Raw genomic sequence first — 21,583 nt, 5'->3', positions numbered from 1 at the left:
TGTGTGTATATATATATATATATATATATATATATATATATATATATATATATAAACCCCTTTCCAGATTACATAACCCCCTTCGTTTTCTACCAGCCATCTAAAAAACATAGTTTAAGTGAACCTCATAGCAGATCGACCAAACATCACACTAAAAATTGGTTCCCATCTTGTCTAATAATATAACCCACGTCATCGACTAGAATGGCTGGGCTTTTGAAACCCATTTTTAATATAAAATAAAAAGTAGAGCCTTTCGCATGTAAAAACAAGCCCAATGAGGGTTTTTACGTAAGGTTTTAACCGAACCTTAAAAAAGCCAGCTTGATCACGCAAGCTTACTAGGCTTCGAGCATGGGCTTTTTTGTACATCTCTCTACTTACAACCGTCAAGAAAATGTCACTTTTGAATGTGAGATGATCGAAAGTCGAGTCGAATTAGCAACATAAATCAATTGAACTTTAACCCATCAAGCTGGCATAAATGATGTGTATTCGTCAATAATGCATCACCTACCCATATTCTCGTCACTTGTATCGAGGAAATAATAAGAAGAAATAGCGCGATTCTCTCATCCCAACAACAAGGTTGAAAGTATTTCTCCCATGGTCTTATCCGACGATTCACCTTCATTTTCCACTTCGATACCATTCTCGAGCACAGCAGCATCAAGTACCAGTTTCCTTTTTGCAATCTCGTACACATTCTCATCAACTGTATCCTTTGTTACCAACCTTCAATGATATCATGACATGAGAGTTTTTAGGACACAAGAACCAAGGCCAAGAAACCACATGGTCATTTGACCCCAACCTCCATGGAGGTCATGATGCCTCACAAAAAAGTTGAAAAGTTTGACGTATATCACTATTATAGTGAAAAGGTACATGTGTATGCGTGCGTGCGATGCAGCATAATGTAAAAAAAAATTTGTTTTAAATTTATTTTCGTTTTTTGGAAATGGATTGTTCAAAAAATCTCAAATATTATGTTGTTTATTTGGTTAATTAAGCTTATATTTGGGTAGGGTAGTAGCAGTTTTTAAAAACTCTGTTCTTAACATTTGTCGGAAGGACAGATATTTTCGAAAACAAAAGACTTTGTATGCATTAATAATTCATATTTAATGTTTTATAAGTTGTACTCTTGAAAAATTAAGAGATTTCAAGAGCAAAAAGATGCTTTATAATATAAAATAAATACTTCCAAACAAAGGCCAAGAAAGACTTGGACAAAGAAAGGATGCACCTATAAATAGTCACTGTCCATACAAAGGCCAAGAAAGAGTTAGAGAAAGAAAGAGAGATGCACCTATAAATAGTAACTGGTTTGGTTTGGCCGATGCGATGACAACGATCTTCGGCTTGACGATCAATCTGAGGGTTAAAATCCATGTCATGTATGATGACGGTATCAGCTCCAGTCAGGTTCAGTCCCTGGCCTCCAGCCCTTGTCGACAGCAAGCATGCAAATATAGAAGTGTCGTTATTGAATGTGTCCACGATTGTTTGCCTTTCTGTTACCTGAGTACTGGCATAAAAATAACATAAAATGAACAAAACATTCATGCATATACACAATTGAAAAGAATTATTCAGCCTTGTTTATATAGACAATATCAGAACAGAAAAATTAAGAACAAAAAGTGGCATAAATTTCATGACCCATAAGAATTGCAATATTTGATCGAGCACCAGTTTTAGAAAAGTGCAACTATTCCTTACAGGTGAAAAAATATCCTTCAATAATCACAAAATAAGAAACTTCTACGGAAGCAAATCAATATCATCCATCTGTTGTAACGTTGACAATGGATACACAGGTTTGAATACTACTCAAAGGGGTAAACTGCATTAAAATGAAACCAACTATTTGTGTTTTGGGGGCCTAAAAGTTAACTTTACAAATAATTAAGGGTCTTGACGTTTTTAACAAGTAACCGATGAATTTTGATGTGGATAAGTAATTCAGATTTGGCATATTTCATTGTTTTAATTGCTAACATGGCAATATGGTTTTGTTGCTAAAGAGGAAATCTAAATCCTTGATTATTTGTAAAGTTTACTTCTAGGCCCTAAAATTGAGGTTTAGAATGTTGGTTCCACAAAACAAGAATAAACCCAAAGTCCATTCCATTTTGGTGCAATTTTTCCTACTCAAAAGCATAAATTTTACAACATTCCATGTCAAGAAAAAGTACTAGATTTAAATCCATAAAAAGGAAAAATAGTGTTCTCTTGCTGTAGTCATTATATAGATAGATTTATCTTTAAAAGAAGAGTATACAATGAAACAACGAAGATGTGGGAAATGATCTTGCTCCAATGGTGGTAGGCTCTAAACCACAAGAGAGTCTAAAGTAGATGAAATATATATATATATACACACACACACACATATATATATATATAACACCCCACCCTCACCCCTTGAACATAAAATAAGAGATCGGTAATTGCAAAGAGCAAGTGCAACAGAAGCTTTCTAGCATGCATCACTTTCTTTTTAAGTGCTTGGAGATCAATAACAGACCCCTTCGGATGTATTAGACATACATTTGAAAACAAGCTCAAAAGATAGCAAAAACAACAAAGTTCAGATGTACCTGCCATCAAGACGTCTGTATGTAACCCCGATTACATCTAGAGCCCACTCTAAGATGTCGAGCATTGAAGTCCATTGACTAAAAATTAGAACTCGATGCCCACCATGCATAAGTGCAGGGAGAAGTCCAGCCAACGCCTGCAAAATAGGTCCACCACCTCAGTTACTACAGTATGGTAGGTTTTAATAGACCTGACTGAGTGAATTTGTGTGATTCTCAAGACAAGAGAGTAAATTTGCATGAATATCGCATAATGTACCCGGCACTTTGCAGAAATCATAACATGGTCATCTGAAAGATTTTCCGAAGTAGCATCACCATAATAAAGTAAAAGCTGTAACAAAATAAAAGAAACGAACATTAGTGCGACCATAAGAAAATAACTCCATCAACCAAATGGCATCCATTAGAACTAATGTTTGTTTGACAAAAATTCTGACCCATTAACTTTGCAATACTCATTGTCACATGAGGTCAGCATCTTCATTACAATTCATTAACAGGATTCTTCAAGTCCCTATATATACAGTTTGGCAAAAGTATATACCAGTCTTGCTTTTATGACAATATCAGCGGTACTCATTATAATTGATATATACCATCTTCTATATCCATTCATTAAAAAACAGAAAGATAAAAGCCAGATTTCTCGTAACATAATTTGATGATTAAGAGAAAATACCAACTCTTAAAAACCCAAAAATAAATGACATATTACCTCTAGAAGATTTTGTAGCATTCATGAATGATATAATACTATATAACGTTCACATTCTTATGATACAATTCCTAATAGCTGTGACAAGGTTAGAGCTTTTTTTGCATAATTGAGCAAAAACTTCTATGTTCACCCACAAGATATCCATTATAATTTATAGCACATAACTTATGAAGAGTCTGAGAACAGTAGATTTACAGGACAAGAGTATATTAAGACTCGGAATAGATGAGAGATATGATCATCTACGAAGTAGCAATGCTTATATGAAAATAGTTACCACTTAAAAAATTTCCTCTTTAGGAATCTACATGTTGTACTTAAATACTCGGATCAACCAAATCCCAGAATTGCAAATGTATATTCCACTCTCAAAATCGAAGATCACAAGATGGGATCAGTGTTCGAGAGACTGGTGCTGTCCAAGGCACACACCAGTGGTAATTCAGAAAAGAGAATTATATAGTAATTCTAACCACTAACAACATGTGGTCCCCCCCCCCCCTTCCCACATGCTACGTGACCAAGGTAGGATATTATAAGCTGTTTCATTTATTTCTTGCTGTTATTTATACCCACATCGAGGAACTGGTTTTGGATCATCTCCCAATCATCCCATGAGGACACAAAAAGCGTTCAACCCTCGCCATTTAACCAAGACCTGCAGTCTAGTATGATCCCCACCCCGTGCAGATACTTGCAGCCGAGCTCTCACCCCACTCTTGCTGCCAACTTCGTGATAGAGAACATCGAAAATATCCTAGGCAACACCTATAACTCCATGTCGTATGTAAGCTGAGGAATAGTCTCGAGGAGGAAACACAGCTGCCGATGGCACGACAAAAAGGCAAAATGTGAAAAACTGGATGAGTAGTGGAAGTTGGAAGTAGCCCAAGTTCATATGCTACAGCACCAATCTATTCAACTATGCGAAATGGCTGACAAAACCTGGTGGACAACTTCTGACTGTAACGTGTCATCAAGGACTTCTGTCTGTACGGCTGTAACTTCAGAAAGACTTGTTCACCCACCTCAAAATTGGTTTTTTTTTCTTGCCTAAATATGCCCTATGTTTCATTCGGTGTTGTGCACATAACCAGTAGAGCTTTACTGTATCAAAATCGCATCCCTTTCTAACAGCCCTTTATCCACAGAACCCACAACAGCAGTGGTGGCCTTGTATCGTAACAAATCTGGTGGTTTTCGGCCAAACAACACTCAAATCTAGAGGTAGACCAATTTTTTCTACTAAAACAGTTAAAATGAAATTGTAAGTTGCACGGCCATCAATAAATACCACAATCTAATGCCCTTGAATCGACCCAACCAATTTCATTGTTTTGGGGTTAGTAGAACCAATTACCGAATTTAAATGCAGCACGACTTCAGATTGCCTCTCCCCTAGCTCTTTCTCAGCATTTTCACCCTCCAACTCGATCCTTTCAGCCTCAACTTTTCTTTGTGCTGAACGACAAAACGTTGACCTCTTTCCTTTTGCACCAGTGACCGAGAGAGTATTTGTTAACGCACAAATAACATAACCCTTGTAACCTCTGTTGTTGAAGCTTTGTGTTCAGGAGAGTACCTCTCCCTCCAACCCAGCGTGTTTGTGGGATTATTACTTGCATATTTTGGCTCCCCTATTACCACGGTTGACTTTCTCAGCCCTAGACCATGGGTTTGTTTAAGTTCCCACACTCTATTTTTTCATCAATCTTAGAAGCCATGTCCATGGCTTCTCCCAAACTAGCTGGCAAAAGCAACCTCAACTTTACCCTCATGGTGAGGTCTAAGCTATTCATAAATTGACTTAGGTACACTTCTTTTGTAATTCCATCTGGTGGGGATGCTAGGGAAACAAATTGTTTCAGATAATCACTCATTGTGCCTACATGTTTTGAGGCAAGAAACTGTTCGCATAGATTCCCTTCATCACAGAGCGGCAATGTTTTAAAACAGGAATTTTCATTCATCCCATCTTGTAATTGGACAAAATTTATGTTCCTATAAATACCACCTGAGATTCAAAGGAGATGATTGAGACTTCAATTTGTTCCTCACGTGTTAGCCAATTGAAGGCAAGGTATCACTTCGCTGATTGAAGACAAGGTCTATATTCCACTGAAAATTCAACGTTCCACTTTCCGGCCCTTAGTAACAAATAAACAATTTGCTTCAAGGCCATAATCCTGGTTCATCGACTTGCAGCCTTTATACAACCCTTCAACTTCATTGTGTGTTTCATTAGCCACTGATTAATGAATTTTAGCTGCTTTGTGCGATTGGATATCGATTTTCAGCAAAACTTGTTGCAATCCACCATTCAATGGATCCATGTCTTCCTTCAGCGGAATTCGTCCAAACATGTGGTGTTGCTCTTCGTCATTCCAACATGTTCGCTCTTGCTCTTGTTCTGATACCAATTTGTTGTACCCAAATACTCGATCAACCAAATCACAGAATTGCATATGTAAATTTCCACTCCAACATCGAAGATTAACATATAGGATACCAAAGAGACTTGTGCTCTCCAAGGCTCATGCCAAAAGTATTTTAAAAAACAGAAAAATCCCCCAACTACTCATTGCATGCGATATAAACTAATGACTAACAACATCGTGGTGCCCCTGCTCCCCATATGCTACGTGAATATGTTAGGATATTATTAGTTTCATTTATTTAGACCCACAAGGATATAAACCATACTGCCCCAACCAAACTATTTCTTCTTGTTACATCGCACATACATGAATCGAATAGGTAGTTTATCACTATAGTTGCACAAATCTAGGTGTTCTTCCTTTCTAATTTATAATTACCACTATGGTCATAAAGACCTTTAACGTTGGAACCGACTTCACTACAACCAGTTTAAGAACAAACCAGAGTTGGATCCTGTCTCAAGCTGCATTTAGAAAATCGTTTCAAATAAATGGATGAAAAATTTGCTGTTCCACATGACACAAGCATCAACTTGTTAAAATCCCAGCCATGGAACTGCTAATGTGTGTACTTAACCATCTGAATAGTATTTCTGGTTGCTATAATTTAAAGTTAAAAAGTATCATCTGACTACAAATAAGAGCAGCATGCACCCACAACAGTCAGAGATCATTGTCAATCTTGGCATTAGATGATTTTTACACAAGAATTGTCAAAAGAGTTTGGTGACTTAAAACTTTAAGAGAAAAGTATTGCCTGAACAAGAAACCAAAGTGTCTTGGTAGCTTATGTTTCAATTTCTCCAGAAACGTTAATGTTGGTGCCAAGAACATCTTTTTAATTCTTTGACTCTTTGTTTTGTTATAAAGAACAGTCACCTATAGCTTAGTTCCATTGTTGCTGAATTCACACAAGTTACAAGCATTTTCAGCTACCTTCACATATCATTTACGACTGAAGCAACAATCCCAACAAGGCAACAACAAACCTTTTATTTTACACTATTTGGGGTAGGCTAAAAATTTGTCAAAAATTTATGAAAAGGTAAAGCCTGCCATCTCCACCACATGTCTTAACAAGATAAAAGTTGGAGCACAAAAAGTGTACTCAGATCATGATTCATAGCAAAAGCTAAAGGTCAAAACGTAAATGCAAAATCATTTCAAAATGTAGTCTAATTGCTAGCTCATTTACACGGTAGAAGAACCAATCAAAAAAATAAGGGAAACAATAAATAACTCTTTACCCTGTGAATGGAGAAGTCACTGTAACTCTTAATCTCCTCAATTACTCTGTCCAAGGTACACTCAGCACCAAATACACCTTTAGGATGCAACTTTTTAGCAAATCGAACAACATCCTTATTTGTGTAAATACGCCTCACCAGTAATGGATGATTTGCAATCTGGTAATAAAACATATAGAGGTATCAAAGAACATATCTTTGATGTAACTCATCTCAGCATAAGTAAATTACTAAGTTAGATGCGCATGCATGAAATCATCATTAACACCTTTCTGAACTGGACAAAATAGTTTGAAATCTGACGTCGAGGAAGATGAGCACTTTTAACTTCTCCAGACTTTGACATTCGAGCACGTGCAGCTGCACGATACTCCTCAATGGCTTCTTGATAAGCTTTTATTTGTTCCATTTCCATGCACACATATTCTATCTGCAGAAAGGTTTTGTGGCATTTCAAACATATAAAATATTAAAGCACCAAAGAAGACTCAAGTTACGATACAGAAAGATTTTAATCAGTTAACAATATGATGTTATTAGATCATAGACATTCTTGATGGCTTATCATCTTACTAGATTTTGCAGACTGTTTTGTCTATTCTACTAGTAGACTAGTAGCTAATTGTATGTTTCTGGGTGATACTGATTCAGTTTGGATTTGTTTTTCATCTACTACTGGTTATGGAAAACTGGAGCAATATGGGCAGATCCGAGAGTTTAAAGGGCTATAACATTGCTGATAGACATACAGGTTACTAGAAAACAATTTTCTGTTTTCACTTTTTGATATGCTTTTTTCTAGTGAATAGAGAGTAGATTGTTTAATCCTTTTAGATAGTGAATAGTTAGTTTTCTCCTTCTGGGGGTTTTCAAATATAATTTATCTTCCAATAAGCAAAAGTATCTACTATCCTCTTTAAGCATATTGAAATAGCATATCATACCCTTTGAACCTTAGGAACTAATTGCTGCATTACGTCTGATTTTAAGCGTCTTAGAATAAACGGTCCCAAGATTGACTTCATTCGAGCAATCAACCCTGTGTCTTCTGCATTTAGCAGCTTTTTCAAATCCACATCTCCGGTTTCAAATAAATCGGGCATCATAAACTCCAACAATGACCATAGTTCCTGCAATGAAGCCCCATGTCAACAACCCTACATATCGACAAAGCAGCAATTTGAAATAAAATCAAGAGACTAAACTTTAATCAGTTATGAAGTGCTCAGATGAATATTATTCCTCATTGCTGTTACTGAGGACTAGACCCTGGATCCATTACATCATCAGATGGGCCCATAGGCATACATGTCAGGCTAAATTACAGTACTTCTATATCTAACACTTGTCAAGTTGGTGCACAAAAATTTCTCATGTATAACTAGCTACATATAAAATTAACCTGAACATTCTTGAGATGCTTTATCAGGAGACCGGCTGGTAATTAGTCAGAACATGAATTGGATGATGGAGGCACTCTAGCATTACCGACAACGCAACCTCACATCAAATGACGATCATGCTCTGTATATTTGTACTCATGAAATAATAGTTCTTTCCAATGTGAATTGTTAAATTGTTACAGTACAGAAACATAAAGATATCAAGAAGAATTCCTAACTTGTGTAGTAGACATCTAAACCTCTTGGATGGCATGCCTTTCATGACCAATACTCAAACCGTGCATTAGAAAGAATTATTCCATGTTCTTCCATGAGACAAGGTTACCACCTATAAACACACATGTGGTTCTCATGTAACCAGGTATCCTACCCGAACGAAAAATCTCCTACACTCTGAGTTCATCCTCCACGAAGGCTCCTACTTTGTATGTACTTCTCTGTATTTTGAGTGTCTCACTGGAGGCATTAAAATATTGTAAGATACAAACACGAACCTACCAATGGCTAGAATGAAGAAGAAACATAAGAAGCCAAATAAAACAAAACATGCAGCAACGCCTACCAAGCAACTACGAGATGATTGCATTTATCTCGAGTCCTGTTTCTCTACAATGTTTAAGAGACTTTCCATCATCAGGTAATGACTATTTAATTCTTGATCATAGGTATATCAACATGCTTGCACCACAACAACCCACTTAATATCCAAAAAAACCTCTTGAAGATACTTCATAGAAACTATTCACATCAGCTATTCCCTCAAAGTTATTCCATGCCTCTGTAATGTGATCAATGTGGACCACCATAATAAGCTTTCAAGTATGATCATGTCTGGAAGATCAAAGTAACCTTGCCATTCCGAAACATGCTAGACACAAAGAGCTCATGAAGCATCCAAACCAAGTACTAAAATCGTTTGAAACCATATAAAGACTTCAAAGACCTAAAACTTTCAAAGCCTCCCAGCAAAAGAAAATAGTCAAGTACATATGTAAGCTACTCAACAAATCCATTGAGAAAGGCGTTATGTAATCCATTGACAAAGACGTGCAGACAGCTTTCGATTGGTGCTTCTCCTTAAAGAATTTTGTCGATAGGGCCTAAGCTTTAAAAAAACCATATCTCCAACATCAAAACTTACCTCCCTTCTAATGCCCATCAGCTTCTTGTTTCATTTTTTGTTGCACTTGCATTAAGAACATTCATAGCAAATCAATCGGATCATCTTTGTCTTTTAACATTTGCTCCACAGATGGCAGACCAGTTGAGCCTTCTTTAAATTGCAAATTGTTGGAGCATCTCTTCCATATAACGCTTTAAATGGTGAACAACGAATGGAGTTGTGGTATGTGGTATTGTACCAATATTCAGCCCATGCCAGCCATCTCTTCCACAATCGTGGCTTGTCGAATGTACATCACCTCAAGTACTCCTCAATGCTGCAATTGACTACTTCTGTTTGTCCATCGGATTGTAGATGATACGCAGACGAACTTTAACTTCTTACCTTATAATCGGGAAATCTCCTTCCAAACTATCAAGAAAAACCTTGTCCCTATCCGTGATCAGCGAGTTCAGAATGCATTCGGAATGCCATGCAGTTTAACAATCTCTCATATAAAAACTTTAGCTACTATTGCTGCTGAAAATAGGTGTTCTAATATCAAGTGAGCATATTTACTTAACCGATTGACTACCAACATAATTGTATCCATGCCCTCCGGTTCTACTCCTTGCTTGAGCGCAATCCCATGTTCTCTCCCTCTTTTTGGTTGGCAACCCGTCCGGCATACAAAAAGCAGCCTCATATTCCTTTATTAGTTTCTCCATGTTGTCAAGTAACATTTAGCTACCCTTGTTCTTAGCTTTTCACATTTCCTAATTCAATTAACACCCCTTGTCCTTCATTCCTTAGTGTCTTCATCATCGATTTTAATTCAAGGTTAGTGTTTCCCCTCCTTTTTTGAATCTCATAACCTGGTTTTGCCAATTCACCTATGTCGGTCCGAGTGAGACCAGCAATTTAACGCCTAATATTACATCTGAGTTTCCCGGATTAATGGGCAACAATTCTTTTACAACTTCAATTCCTTGCATACTTAGCTTCACTCGTGGCATACTCCCCGTCCCTTCATGGCTTCTCCCGCTCCACTTGAGATATCATATTCTTCTATGATTCTTGTAGATAACTCGAGCTTCTCAACTAACATCGTGGCTATAAAATTGTGGGAATCCCTGCTGTCAATTAAAACAACTGCCTTTTGACCTTCCACCTCTCCTAATTCAATAATACTTCCACTTCTTTTCCCGTTTCTATTTGTGCCAATTCTATCATCTCCCCCATTTTCATGTCTTCATTGATGTTGTACTCTTGCCCCTCTTGAACAACAGCACATTAAGCTCCTTTTTGTATCTGTGACCCGGAGAGTACTTCTCATCACACCTGTAACATAAACCTTGAGTCCTATGTTGTTGAAAATCTTGATCAGACAACCTTCTGGATTCCCCAAAAGATCTTTGTTATGCCAAGAGTACAATTTACGTATTCTAGGAAAAGAAAGGGGATGAGGGGCAATTTAGACAATTTACGTATTCTAGGAGAAGATTGGATGCTTTCTTGTGATTACAAGAAGAATCGACAAGGAGATCGACAGCAAAAGGCAATGACGGGAATGAAGGAGAGGATCGACAAGGTCATAATGGGGAAAGAAAAGCAGGACCAGACAGTGTAGATCGACAGTTTGGGAACGATGATAGGATTGGGGAGTCAGAGTCGTTCTTCGCAATCAAGGGAAGACGACCGGAGATGCCCATTTTTGATGGTTCAGATCCAGACAGTTGGATTCTAAGGGCCGATAGGTATTTTATGTTAGATCGACTCTCTAACGAGGAAACCTTGAAGTAGCGGTGATTTCATTTGAGGAAGATGCCCTAAGGTGGTATCAGTGAGAATAAAAGATCAATCATGCAGCGTGAGGAGCTTAAAAGTTTGATTTTAGTACAACTCAGAACCGCCGCTGACGGAACTCTTTGTGAGCAATTCTTGGCTGCGAAACAAGAAGAGACCGTGGTGAAATATAAGAGGAAGTTTGTATCGCTAGCAGCCCCATTAAATGGAATTTCGGAAGAATTCTATGTAGGCCAATTCATAAACGAATTACGGCTCGAAATTAGAGTAGAGGTACGATTGTTAGGACCGGTGACTCAAAGCAATTGAAGTAGCTTTGTTAGTCGAAGAGTGAAACAGAAAGCTTCGACGTGGTAGGATGTCGAGAAGTACACCTTCCATACAACGATCTTACGATGGTGTAGGAGACGAGAAGAGTGGATCGGGGGATGGAACAAGACAGCAGAGGCATGAATGGAAGGGTAATTTCAAAAATTATCGAACAAGGAACTGCAGCAAAGAAAGCAACAAGGACTTTGTTATAGATGTGATGAGAAATATGCTCCCGATCACCTTTGCAAGGAGTTGAGTGTGGTAGTTATACATGAAGCAACATAAGATATGGAGGGTAATGAGACCGAAATCGATGATGGTGAGGAGATGTTGGCCAACTTGACAAGCGATGACGGGTTGGAGGTATCTTTGAACTCGATGGCAAGATTTATGGTGGCTAAAACGATGAAGTAGAAGGAATAGTTGGTAAGCAAAAGGTGGTGGTACTCATTGACAGTGGAGCATCACACAACTTTATCGCATCAAAGTTGGTGGAAAAAGTGGGTCTAAAAGTTCAACCAACAGAAGGGTACAACATCTCAATGGAAACAGGGGATATGGAAAAAGGGCAGGGTGTGTAAAGGGGTGAAGATGCCGATGCAAGGAATCAAGATTCATGAGGATTTCTTACCGCTTCAATTGGGGAACTCGGATGTTATCTTGGGAATAGTGGCTAGCATCGTTGGGAGCAATGAATGTGAATTGGCAAACCCAAGTTATGACATTCAACTATTCAAGTGGGAAGGAAGACAAGTACATTTGAAGGGGGACGTGTCCTTGGGAAGATTTTTGGTTTCGTTGAAGATTATGATGAAGACGATACGACAAGGACAAGGGATTTTGGTAGAGTTGGAACTTATGGAAGAGAATGCCAGTAAAATAGATGGTTGTCCTAAAGAAGTAACGGAAGTGTTGGAGATGTTCAAGGATGTCTTTCAGTGCCCGAAATGGTTACCACCAAATACGGGAAGGGAGCATGGGACTATACTGAAAGAGGGGGTTGAATCGATGAATATTCGTCCCTACCGATGCACACAATATCAGAAGGATGAGATCGAGAAAATGGTAAAGATGTCGAAAGCGGGAATCATCCAACACAGCCGTAGTGCGTTCTCAAGCCCGGTTCTTTTGGTAAAAAAGAAGGATGGTAGGCGATTTTGTATGGACTATAGAGCTTTATAAAAAGGGACGGTACCAAACAAGTTTCTGATTCCAATTATCGATGAACTATTATAAATTAAATGGGCCAAATATTTCTCAAAATTGAATTTGAAGACAGGTCATCATCAAAGCATAACATGTACAGAGGATGTGCATAAAACAGCATTTTGAACTCATGAGGGGCATTACGAGTTCTTAAAATACCCTTTGGACTTACAAAAGCCCCAACAACGTTTCAGTCTTTGATGAACGAAGTTTTCAGGCTGTTTTTGAGAAAGTTGGTCTTAGTTTTTTTTAACGACAACTTGGTGTATTGCAAATCAGTGGAAGAGCATGGCGACCACTTAAGGGAGGTATTCCAAGGGCTGCAAAATTCAACAGCTCTATGCGAACCGAAAGAAATGTGATTTTGGTAGAGAGGAGATCGGGTATTTGGGACATGTAATCTCACGCAATGGGGTGCAATGGATCATGCCAAAGTGGACGCAATGTTAAGCTAGCCTCAACCACAAACAATCACGCAATTGTGAGGGTTTTTGGGACTAACTGGGTACTACCAAAACTTTATTTCTAGATATGGACAGATCGCACGACCTTTGACCGACTTACTAAAAGAACAAAAGTTTGGATAGAATGACGAGACAGCGGCTGCGTTTGAAGCGTTGAAGATGGCCTTAACTACGGCCTAGGTTTTGGTGTTACCGGATTTCAATAAGCCGTTCGTTATTGAAGCGGATGCATCGGGAGGGGGTTTGGGGGCTGTTTTGATGCAAGAAAACAAACCTGTTGCCTTTCACAGTCAAGTCTTGGGTACACGAGCGAGACAAAAAGCCAATTTATGAGAAAGAATTGATGGCCATAGTGTTTTCGGTGGTTAAATGGCGTCCGCATCTGCTAGAAGAAAATTTGTGGTCAAAAATCAATCAAATCTTGAAGTTCTTATTGGAGCAACGGGTAATCGATCCACGGTATCAAAAATGGGTACTCAAATTACTTAGGGTACGATTTTGATATAGTTTACAAGTCAGGAGTGACAAACAAAGCAGCAGATGTGTTATCTAGAAGAGAATTATAATGCTCGGTTATGGGTGGGCCTCAATGGAGGCAGGTGAAATCATTCGGAAGGAGGTGGAAGAGGATACCATTTTGGGCCAATTAAAAGTAGATTAGTGGCTGGAACAGCGGAGCACAAAGGGTTTGTAGTCAGACGAGAGTTGTTATGGTATAAAGATCAATCGGTGTTGTCTTGAACTTCTTCACTGTTACCTCTTATTTTGGAGGAATTCCATAGCTCTCCATTGCAAGGAACCAAACTTTGTTTTTCGACAGCGCATCATCCGCAATCGGATGGCCAATCAGCGGTAGTAAATCGTTGCTAGGAACAATATCTAAGATGTTTTACTTCAGATAAACCGAAACAGTGGAGCTGCTGGTTGGGGTGGTCTGAGTATTGGTATAACACTAGCTTCCAAAGTTCTCTACATTGCTCTCCATTTAAAGCATTATATGGACATGACCCACCTGCTATATTGAAGTATGAGACTGGAACAGCAAACGTACAGTGGGTGGAGAAATTGTGGTTGGAAAGAGATAGCATGTTGGATGAGACAAGGATGCACTTAATTCAGGCACAGCAGAAAATGAAACAACAGGCTGATAAACATCAAAAGGAAGCTGCTTTTGATGTGGCCTACAAGGTGTTCATCAAGCTCAGACCTTACCGTCAGAAAACTTTGCAAGCTAGAAAGAACCATAAACTCTCAGCTCGTTTTTATGGGCCTTTTAGAGTGCATGAATGGATTGGGAAGTGGCTTGTCATTTACAACTACCATCCACCGCCAAAGTCCATCCGGTGTTGCATATATCACAATTACGAAAGGTTGTGGGATATTGTTTGTCTTCGGATTGCGTCCGTCACAATTAAATGAAGATATGGAGTTGGTAGAACCAGAGGAGGTGTTACAATGTCGAAGGAATAATACGGGTGTATTGGAAGTTTTGATCAGATGGAAGGATTTACCGCCTTTTGAAGCGTGTCTTGGGAAGAGTTTGATGCAATTAGTTCTCAATTTCCTCATTTTCACCTTGAGGACAAGGTGAATGTCGAGAGGGGAGGTATTGTTATGCCGAGAGTACAATTTATGTATTCTAGGAAAAGAAAGGGGATGAGGGACAATTTAGACAATTCATGAAAATAAGTGGCTGAAAGAATCTAAAAACAGTTAGTGGGTTTTGTTGTAGTCGCAAATGGAGGGAAACCAAGTATATAGATGCAGATCTGGAGTAGAGAGAATTATTCAATTTGTTCTTTGTATAGACTCTATACAGGAGACAATTACATCTAGAAAGTTGACAGCTTAATAGATAATCGATTTCTTCACTTTTCCTTTTCTTGAATTCATAGAAGTCGTATCAATCTCCCTCCACGTCCACTACTCTTGTTGGGAGAGTTCAACAACTCTCTTATTTCCCATAGATCCTTCTCCATTACGCATGTTCACCCAACTACCTTGTGGGTTATTCATTCTTGCTAAAATCTTGTCTTTCTTCTATCCTTTGAGCTAGTTCCATGACCTTTAATCCACCGGTGCTAAGGTGTGGAATTCTGCTCTCATTTGTGGATTCGATCCGTTTAAGAATTCCAATTAAAACTTCATTTGGAATCCCTTGTAATGAGGCTGGCAACGTAACAAACCTTCTTTTGTATTTTGCCACCGTGTCGTCTTGCTTATCGGCCAAGAATTGCTCAGATAGAGATCCCTCCCCTGCTATGAAGCAGTAATGTCTTCAATTCTTCCCATAGCCTAATGGGTCTCCTCTTATTCTCCCACTAGAACCACAGCAAGGCGTCACCCTCAAAAGCAATAATCAAGACTTCTAGTTTTTCTTCATTGGTTAGTTTATTAAGAGCAAAATACCTTTCAGCCCTCAATAATATCCAACCGCTTGGATCTATCCCTATGAACACAAGTAACTCTAGTTTCCTCCCCCTTATTGCAAGAAATCGACGGGTAACATAGTTTTGTCTCTGCAATAGTCTGACCTTTTTGGTTGTCCGTTGTTAACGCTTTCGTCCTCTCCCCCAGTCGTTTCCGTTCTTCTCAAAGCTGCTTCTTGCAATAGCAACATTGTTTCCATTTGTTTCATCACTTTCGGCATGTCATCCTTCAATGAGTTACCTCTATTTGGACCGTTTCCAAGCTTCCTTCCATCTCGTCCATCCTCGATGTTTCCGAACAAGTCATGATTGTGTAAATAGTAATTTTGAACAGTAATCACGAATACTAATCCTAAACAACAATGGTAGGCTCTGATACCAATTTGATAGGAGTCAAAAATACCAAGAACAAAGAATTGCAAAGAATTGAATTATAATAATCGGTCTATATCTTCCAAAAAGGTAAACAGTGAAGGTATTTAAACTAATAAGTAACAGACTCCTAGAGTAAAACGAATCTTAAAGCAAAACAAATAAAGAAAACATAATTATTTTACGAAAATTATATATAAACTTGAGGACTTATCCAAAACTTGAGCTTTATTTTATATTATTATTATGCCCTCTTCCCTTTCCTTCTTGGATATGTCTTTATACTCTAAAGTCTATCATATGCGTATTATATACCTAGGTTACAAGTATATGTCTCCACTAAGCTCAGCAATTATAAGAATTAGAATTAACTAGCTAATCTAAGATACATATTGAAAGTAACAGTCCTACTCTTAACTCGAAATAATTAAATGCATCACATTTTGGGAATAGATAACTATCTAGAATTAAGGTGATGGCACAATATTCAGAGGAGAGGATCATATATGACATTAAGTATTGAATTAGATGTTGCTACATGTATCATTACCCTAGCACAAGGCAACAAGTTATTAAGAAGGTGCATCATATACAAGGTTGAGTAAAGATCAAGGTAAGTATGACTTAAGAACTTCTGTTCAGTTCACTTCAAGGAAAGGTTAGTTTAAGATATCAAATAAACACATAAGTAAATGGTAGACCAAGTCACAACCCGAAACAAAACCTCTGGGAAGTAATGGCAAAAAGCCAATGTTGGCGAGTATATATGCTTGCTCAAGGTCAAGATGTTAGAAAAAAGGAACCCTAAGTAAACCTACGAAACTTTAAAAATAATGAAAAATGTGCAATTAATGCAAAAGATAGGAAGATAGAAAAGCCGGAGCTAAGAAAGGTAGAAAGATACCGACTTGCTAAAACTAATATTAGCACAAGTGAGGTCTTCTAAGAACTGGACTATAATAGTAGCATTCTTTTTGAAAGAGGAGAAATCCACAAGCACATATTTGAGACTTAAAATGCTTGGTTCCACGTAAAAGAGAATCATGGACAAAAGCATACACACCCTTTGTTTTACCAGCAAAGTTGGGGCATGTGAACTATATATGAATACTCATTTAAAAAATGGCATAGACCATAACTTGTATATAAATTATCATATATGCTTTTATTGGTAACTGTCAGAATAAAATTACGAGGCTATTTCATACCAACCATGTTTTTTTAACATTAAAATTGGACCGCTTATGTCGTCAATTTGCATGTAATGCAATTGGTCAACCACATAGCTCTGCATATTGCTTTATATAACTATTTTTTGCATTTTACATGAGATATTATCACATTAACTGTTATCATTTACTTATTTCTTTATTTTCCAAGTCATTGCTCAATATAATTGCCTAGATGCATCACAAAGGTTACTTAGCAGAAGTTCAATGGCAACGCCTTGTAAAGAGTTCAAAAGATGCATACATGTAGATCATTTTGCAAAGGTGTTCCCGTAAGCATTAACCGCTGGTTTGCATTTCTTGCGACGGACATCAAGTTTTTCCATCTATAGCTGTTCCTATCCTTTAAAGCATGAGCTTCATCCATCAGAACACAACTCCATTTCCAACGCTTCAGGAGCTTACGGTCATCTTTCTGTTGTGCACTGTAGAGAGAATCTTAAAGAAAAGAACAGAAGTCTCAACTAACAAAAATAAAAAAACAGGCATAAAAGAAATGAGTTGCTAACCTGTGTCGTTCAAAAAGTGAGTAACATACAAGAATGACATTGAATGGGGGTGGCAATCTACTTTTGGACAAAGCATTCAACTGTTTAGAATGAGCTGATCTTCCAGCTCCGTGGTATTGGAGCACAGTAAATGATGGACACCATTTTTTAAGCTCTCTTTCCCAGTTTTCCAAAACAGAAGCAGGACAAACAATCAAATGAGGTCCTGGATCATCTTCCAAGTGGTTCAGCAAGGTAAGGTATGTTATCGCCTAAATAAAGATGAATATTACAATACATGTTAAGGAGATCATCTGGATTTCTGCCAAGCACAAGAGAATCTTCAAACAAACATACCTGAATAGTCTTACCAAGACCCATCTCATCTGCCAATATTGCTGAGAATAAAACCAAGATAGAAAGTGATGTATACTTGCCTCAAAAAACAAATGGTTTGAAAGTAATATAAAACAACTAAAGTTTTACAAATAAGGACTTCATGACATTATTGCAATGTCATGCTGTAAAGTGTTGTGATTCCTACTCCGTGTTGTTGTTGATCTTGCAGAGCCTACACAAAGGTTCAGGCCGGATTGTAGGAAGTGGGCAATAGTTTTTTATTTCTATGAGAAGCTCTAAGGCACCTACGATTCCAAGAACCAATAGATCCTTATAAGTGCGCCCATTATACATAGAGTTCTTATTAAGGGAAAACATGATGACGTTAGGAGACGATGTGTATACAAGATTAACGAGACGAAAAAACAAAAGTCGTGTTTTTATTACTCCCTTCGTCCCCAATAAAATACAACACCTTCTATTTTGGGTGGTCCACAGAAATGCAACATTTCTTATGTCTAAACAATTAACCTTTCCAAGTTTACCTTTTTTAGCATTTATAGTAAGATATTGGTAAGATTAATTGTTGTCCACAAGTTTTTCTCAATTGTGCTTAATAAAAACAACATTTCAAAACCTACAATAGACAAAAATGAAAGGAATAAAAAGGAGAAAACAAATGTAAATCATGTCATTATCCATGATTGTCAAAGGGTGCAAAAGTAAGACAAAAAGATCATAGCGATAGCACGTTGCCATTGCAGTCCTCCAAACACGGTGTATTTGCCTAAATTACATGCAATGGCGATGCACATACTTTCACAATATCAGGTAGAGATTTCTACCGCAAAGTAATTGTCATATGCCTCACTTACACCAACACTCATTTCTCCACCCAACAAACCTTTTTCAGAGCGCTGTAGACTTTGACACTCACCAGAATTTATGTATCTTCATACATCTCTTTTTTGACCTTTGAAACTTTATCTTCTTATGTTTAGTCTCTCTCTCCCCTTATTATTAGAAATAGACTCTCCAAATCAACCCATAGTCCACCTCTGGGTGGGATATACTTGGCTTTTTTGGTTTGGTTTAGTCTCTCCAAATCCCATATATGCCGACATCATTAACTAGCGGTGGTGGTGATGATGCAAAGAGGTTTCCTCACAATATGCCAACAAAAACAAGACTTGGGCCCCTCATTCCAGAACAAACATTGATTCATCCTAATCTTGTAGATAACTCACTCAAATTAGAATCATCTGCCACATCAGGCCTTGTATTGCATCCAACCAGTCCAACAAAAATTTCAAAAAGTGGCATTTCCCACTTCTAAAGAAATAATTTGAAGTACAATTAGAACATGTGCATAATTCAAATGATGAAGATACAGCCATCACCTACTTCGACAATTTATATTGGGATTCAATATCATCCTGCTAAAGATTAAGAACAAGGTTTCTAAATCTGCCATCAACCAAATCTTAAAACATTCGTTGAATACAAAGCACACAAGAACTCGCATAACTTGGTCCTTACCCTAATCTAAATGGCTTATAGGCATTCTTGGTTGAATGTTTTCAGCAAAGATAATTGGTAGTTCTAAGAAGAAATACCAGCTATTGATTTTAGAGCTCCTGATTCCAAAGAGAATTACTTCTCAATACATGTATATTTCGAAAGGTTTAGCATGCAAAAAAAATAGATCCATCAAAAGCAATTGCCCTTCTTCCTAAAGAAAAGAAGGGAAAGCTAAACAAACATACTATGCCTTAAAGGTGGATAAACCACAGCATCTTGCAAAAATATGAATTTGCTTAACCTTGATAAGTATAAAGCTTGTGATACATATTGCCGTCTTTACGTTTGTGCTCAAGCAGGCAATAATTACATAACCTCATTTAGTTAGCGATAATCCAAACCTAACCCCTTGTTATGCTATTTGTATATGTACCTTATTAAAACCACTCAAAGAGGCTCAACCGTGTCAAATAAAGCTCCATGTATATGTCTATCATAACAAATTTAAAATTTTCCCCAGTAAAATAAATTTTCAATACTTCATTTACTGTGTGGGTGCTCGTTTTCTAAAAGAGATACAGAGCATATGAAAATGTTAAATTACATACCTCCTGCAACTTTCTTCCTATACAAAAGCATAAGAAAATTCACACCAACAAGCTGATATGGTTTAAGAACAGGCTCAAAACCTGACCCCCCCGCCCCACACGCTTCACATATATCATCCTGTAACATTCAAGTAAACGTTTAGACGACAAATGAAAACATAAGTTACATTCAAATAGAAACAAAACAGCATGTCATTGGCCATATTCACATGCTACCATAATTGTTAGTGAAATATGATACATTCCTGATCGAAATTAAACTCAGCAGTGACAAATAAACAAAAACGAACTCACATGAGTGACAATTCTAACAGACGAACCGTCAACTTCAGCATAACGATCTGCATCAACCGACGAGGACCCATACAATTCTCTCCGTAATTCCACCGATATGTTCGCACACTTGTGCAACGCTTTCCCAACAACATCATCATTCTCTTCTTGCTCAACCTCCTCACCAAACCCCAAGTCTTCACTTTCATAATCCTCGCCCTCTCCCAAATCAATTGCCTCTTCCACCTCATCATCGTCCTCATCATCAACCACAAACCTCCGTCCACGGCTCGCAAGCGTCTTCGACGGAGCCTCTCCAAAGTCGTCATCCTCCAAATTCTCAAGTGCGTGTTGAGCTCCATCCTTGATTATTTCAACACAGTCGGAGGAGTCCGAGGAGGAGTCAAAAGAGGGTTTGGAAGTAGACGGCCTTCCTCCTGGTCCGCCATCACCACAGCCTCTGAAAGCGAAAGACTCGATGGGGGGTGGTGGGGTTTTGGAAGAGGGTTTATTGAGGATTCGGGAGGAATCAAAATCGTGGTTTGACCATTCGTCGTCTGATATTTCGATTGACTCGAACCCTCGCTTCATTGGAGCTGCGTAGGAAGATGGAGGGTAGTGATAGGGAGGATCGAGTACGGAAATGGCGTTGGATTTGTCTCTGACTCTTTGGTTTACAAGAGACTCGGAATCGAAGGCGCCTTTTTTCACGGAACACTTTATATATTCGAACCCAAAAATTCAAAACTAAATAATAAATGATTTCCAGCTTTTCTTGGTCTTGTCTCTCTATGTATTCTTTATCACAAACTAGTATGGAAAGCGTGCGTCGCACGGTAGCATGAGTACTTTGATTAATAATCTGAAGATTGTCTATATAAATATGTATTAGTTGTTAATAGAATTATCAACAAATAGTATTTAAATAATTCTAAAAAGTTAAATAAAATATAATTAGTGAAATTTTAATATATATATATATATATATACATTGAGAGAGAGATTTGTTTAGGAATAAA

At 37.9% G+C, this 21,583-nt stretch overlaps 1 protein-coding gene across 2 annotated transcripts; it reads right to left on the bottom strand.

The window, feature by feature from the left end:
• Positions 1 to 438: 438 nt before the first annotated feature.
• Positions 439 to 21,239, bottom strand: LOC112504308 (protein CHROMATIN REMODELING 19). Of its 2 annotated transcripts, XM_025108243.1 has the most exons (12): positions 20,586 to 21,239; positions 20,292 to 20,409; positions 18,181 to 18,221; positions 17,845 to 18,095; positions 17,580 to 17,760; positions 7,957 to 8,142; positions 7,281 to 7,442; positions 7,013 to 7,171; positions 2,866 to 2,940; positions 2,607 to 2,743; positions 1,313 to 1,531; positions 439 to 735 (listed from the first exon to the last, which is right to left on the bottom strand). In XM_025108243.1, exons 1-12 carry the CDS (start codon positions 21,153 to 21,155, stop codon positions 573 to 575), a joined length of 2,262 nt encoding a protein of 753 aa, XP_024964011.1. In that variant the 5' UTR covers positions 21,156 to 21,239; the 3' UTR covers positions 439 to 572. The 2 variants fall into 2 exon arrangements, with proteins under 2 accessions (XP_024964011.1, XP_024964013.1); XM_025108245.1 differs by lacking the exon at positions 439 to 735 and having other exon boundaries at positions 1,438 to 1,524.
• Positions 21,240 to 21,583: the final 344 nt, after the last annotated feature.

Source organism: Cynara cardunculus, unplaced genomic scaffold (genome assembly GCF_001531365.2).
Source record: "Cynara cardunculus var. scolymus isolate 2C unplaced genomic scaffold, CcrdV1 Un_Scaffold_5182, whole genome shotgun sequence".
Taxonomy (NCBI): Eukaryota; Viridiplantae; Streptophyta; class Magnoliopsida; order Asterales; family Asteraceae; genus Cynara; species Cynara cardunculus.
The sequence above is the reverse complement of the archived record's forward strand: the minus strand, read 5'-3'. Positions and strand labels throughout refer to the sequence as shown.

Coding starts and splice junctions, on each gene's coding strand:
- LOC112504308 (XM_025108243.1), bottom strand. CDS start 21,155: ATGAAGCGAGGGTTCGAGTCAATCGAAATATCAGACGACGAATGGTCA. Junction 8,143..17,579: donor CTTTGCAAAATGATCTACAT/GTATGCATCTTT, acceptor GCTTCATTGCAG/GAACTATGGTCATTGTTGGA. Junction 2,941..7,012: donor GTGACTTCTCCATTCACAGG/GTAAAGAGTTAT, acceptor ATTTTGTTACAG/CTTTTACTTTATTATGGTGA.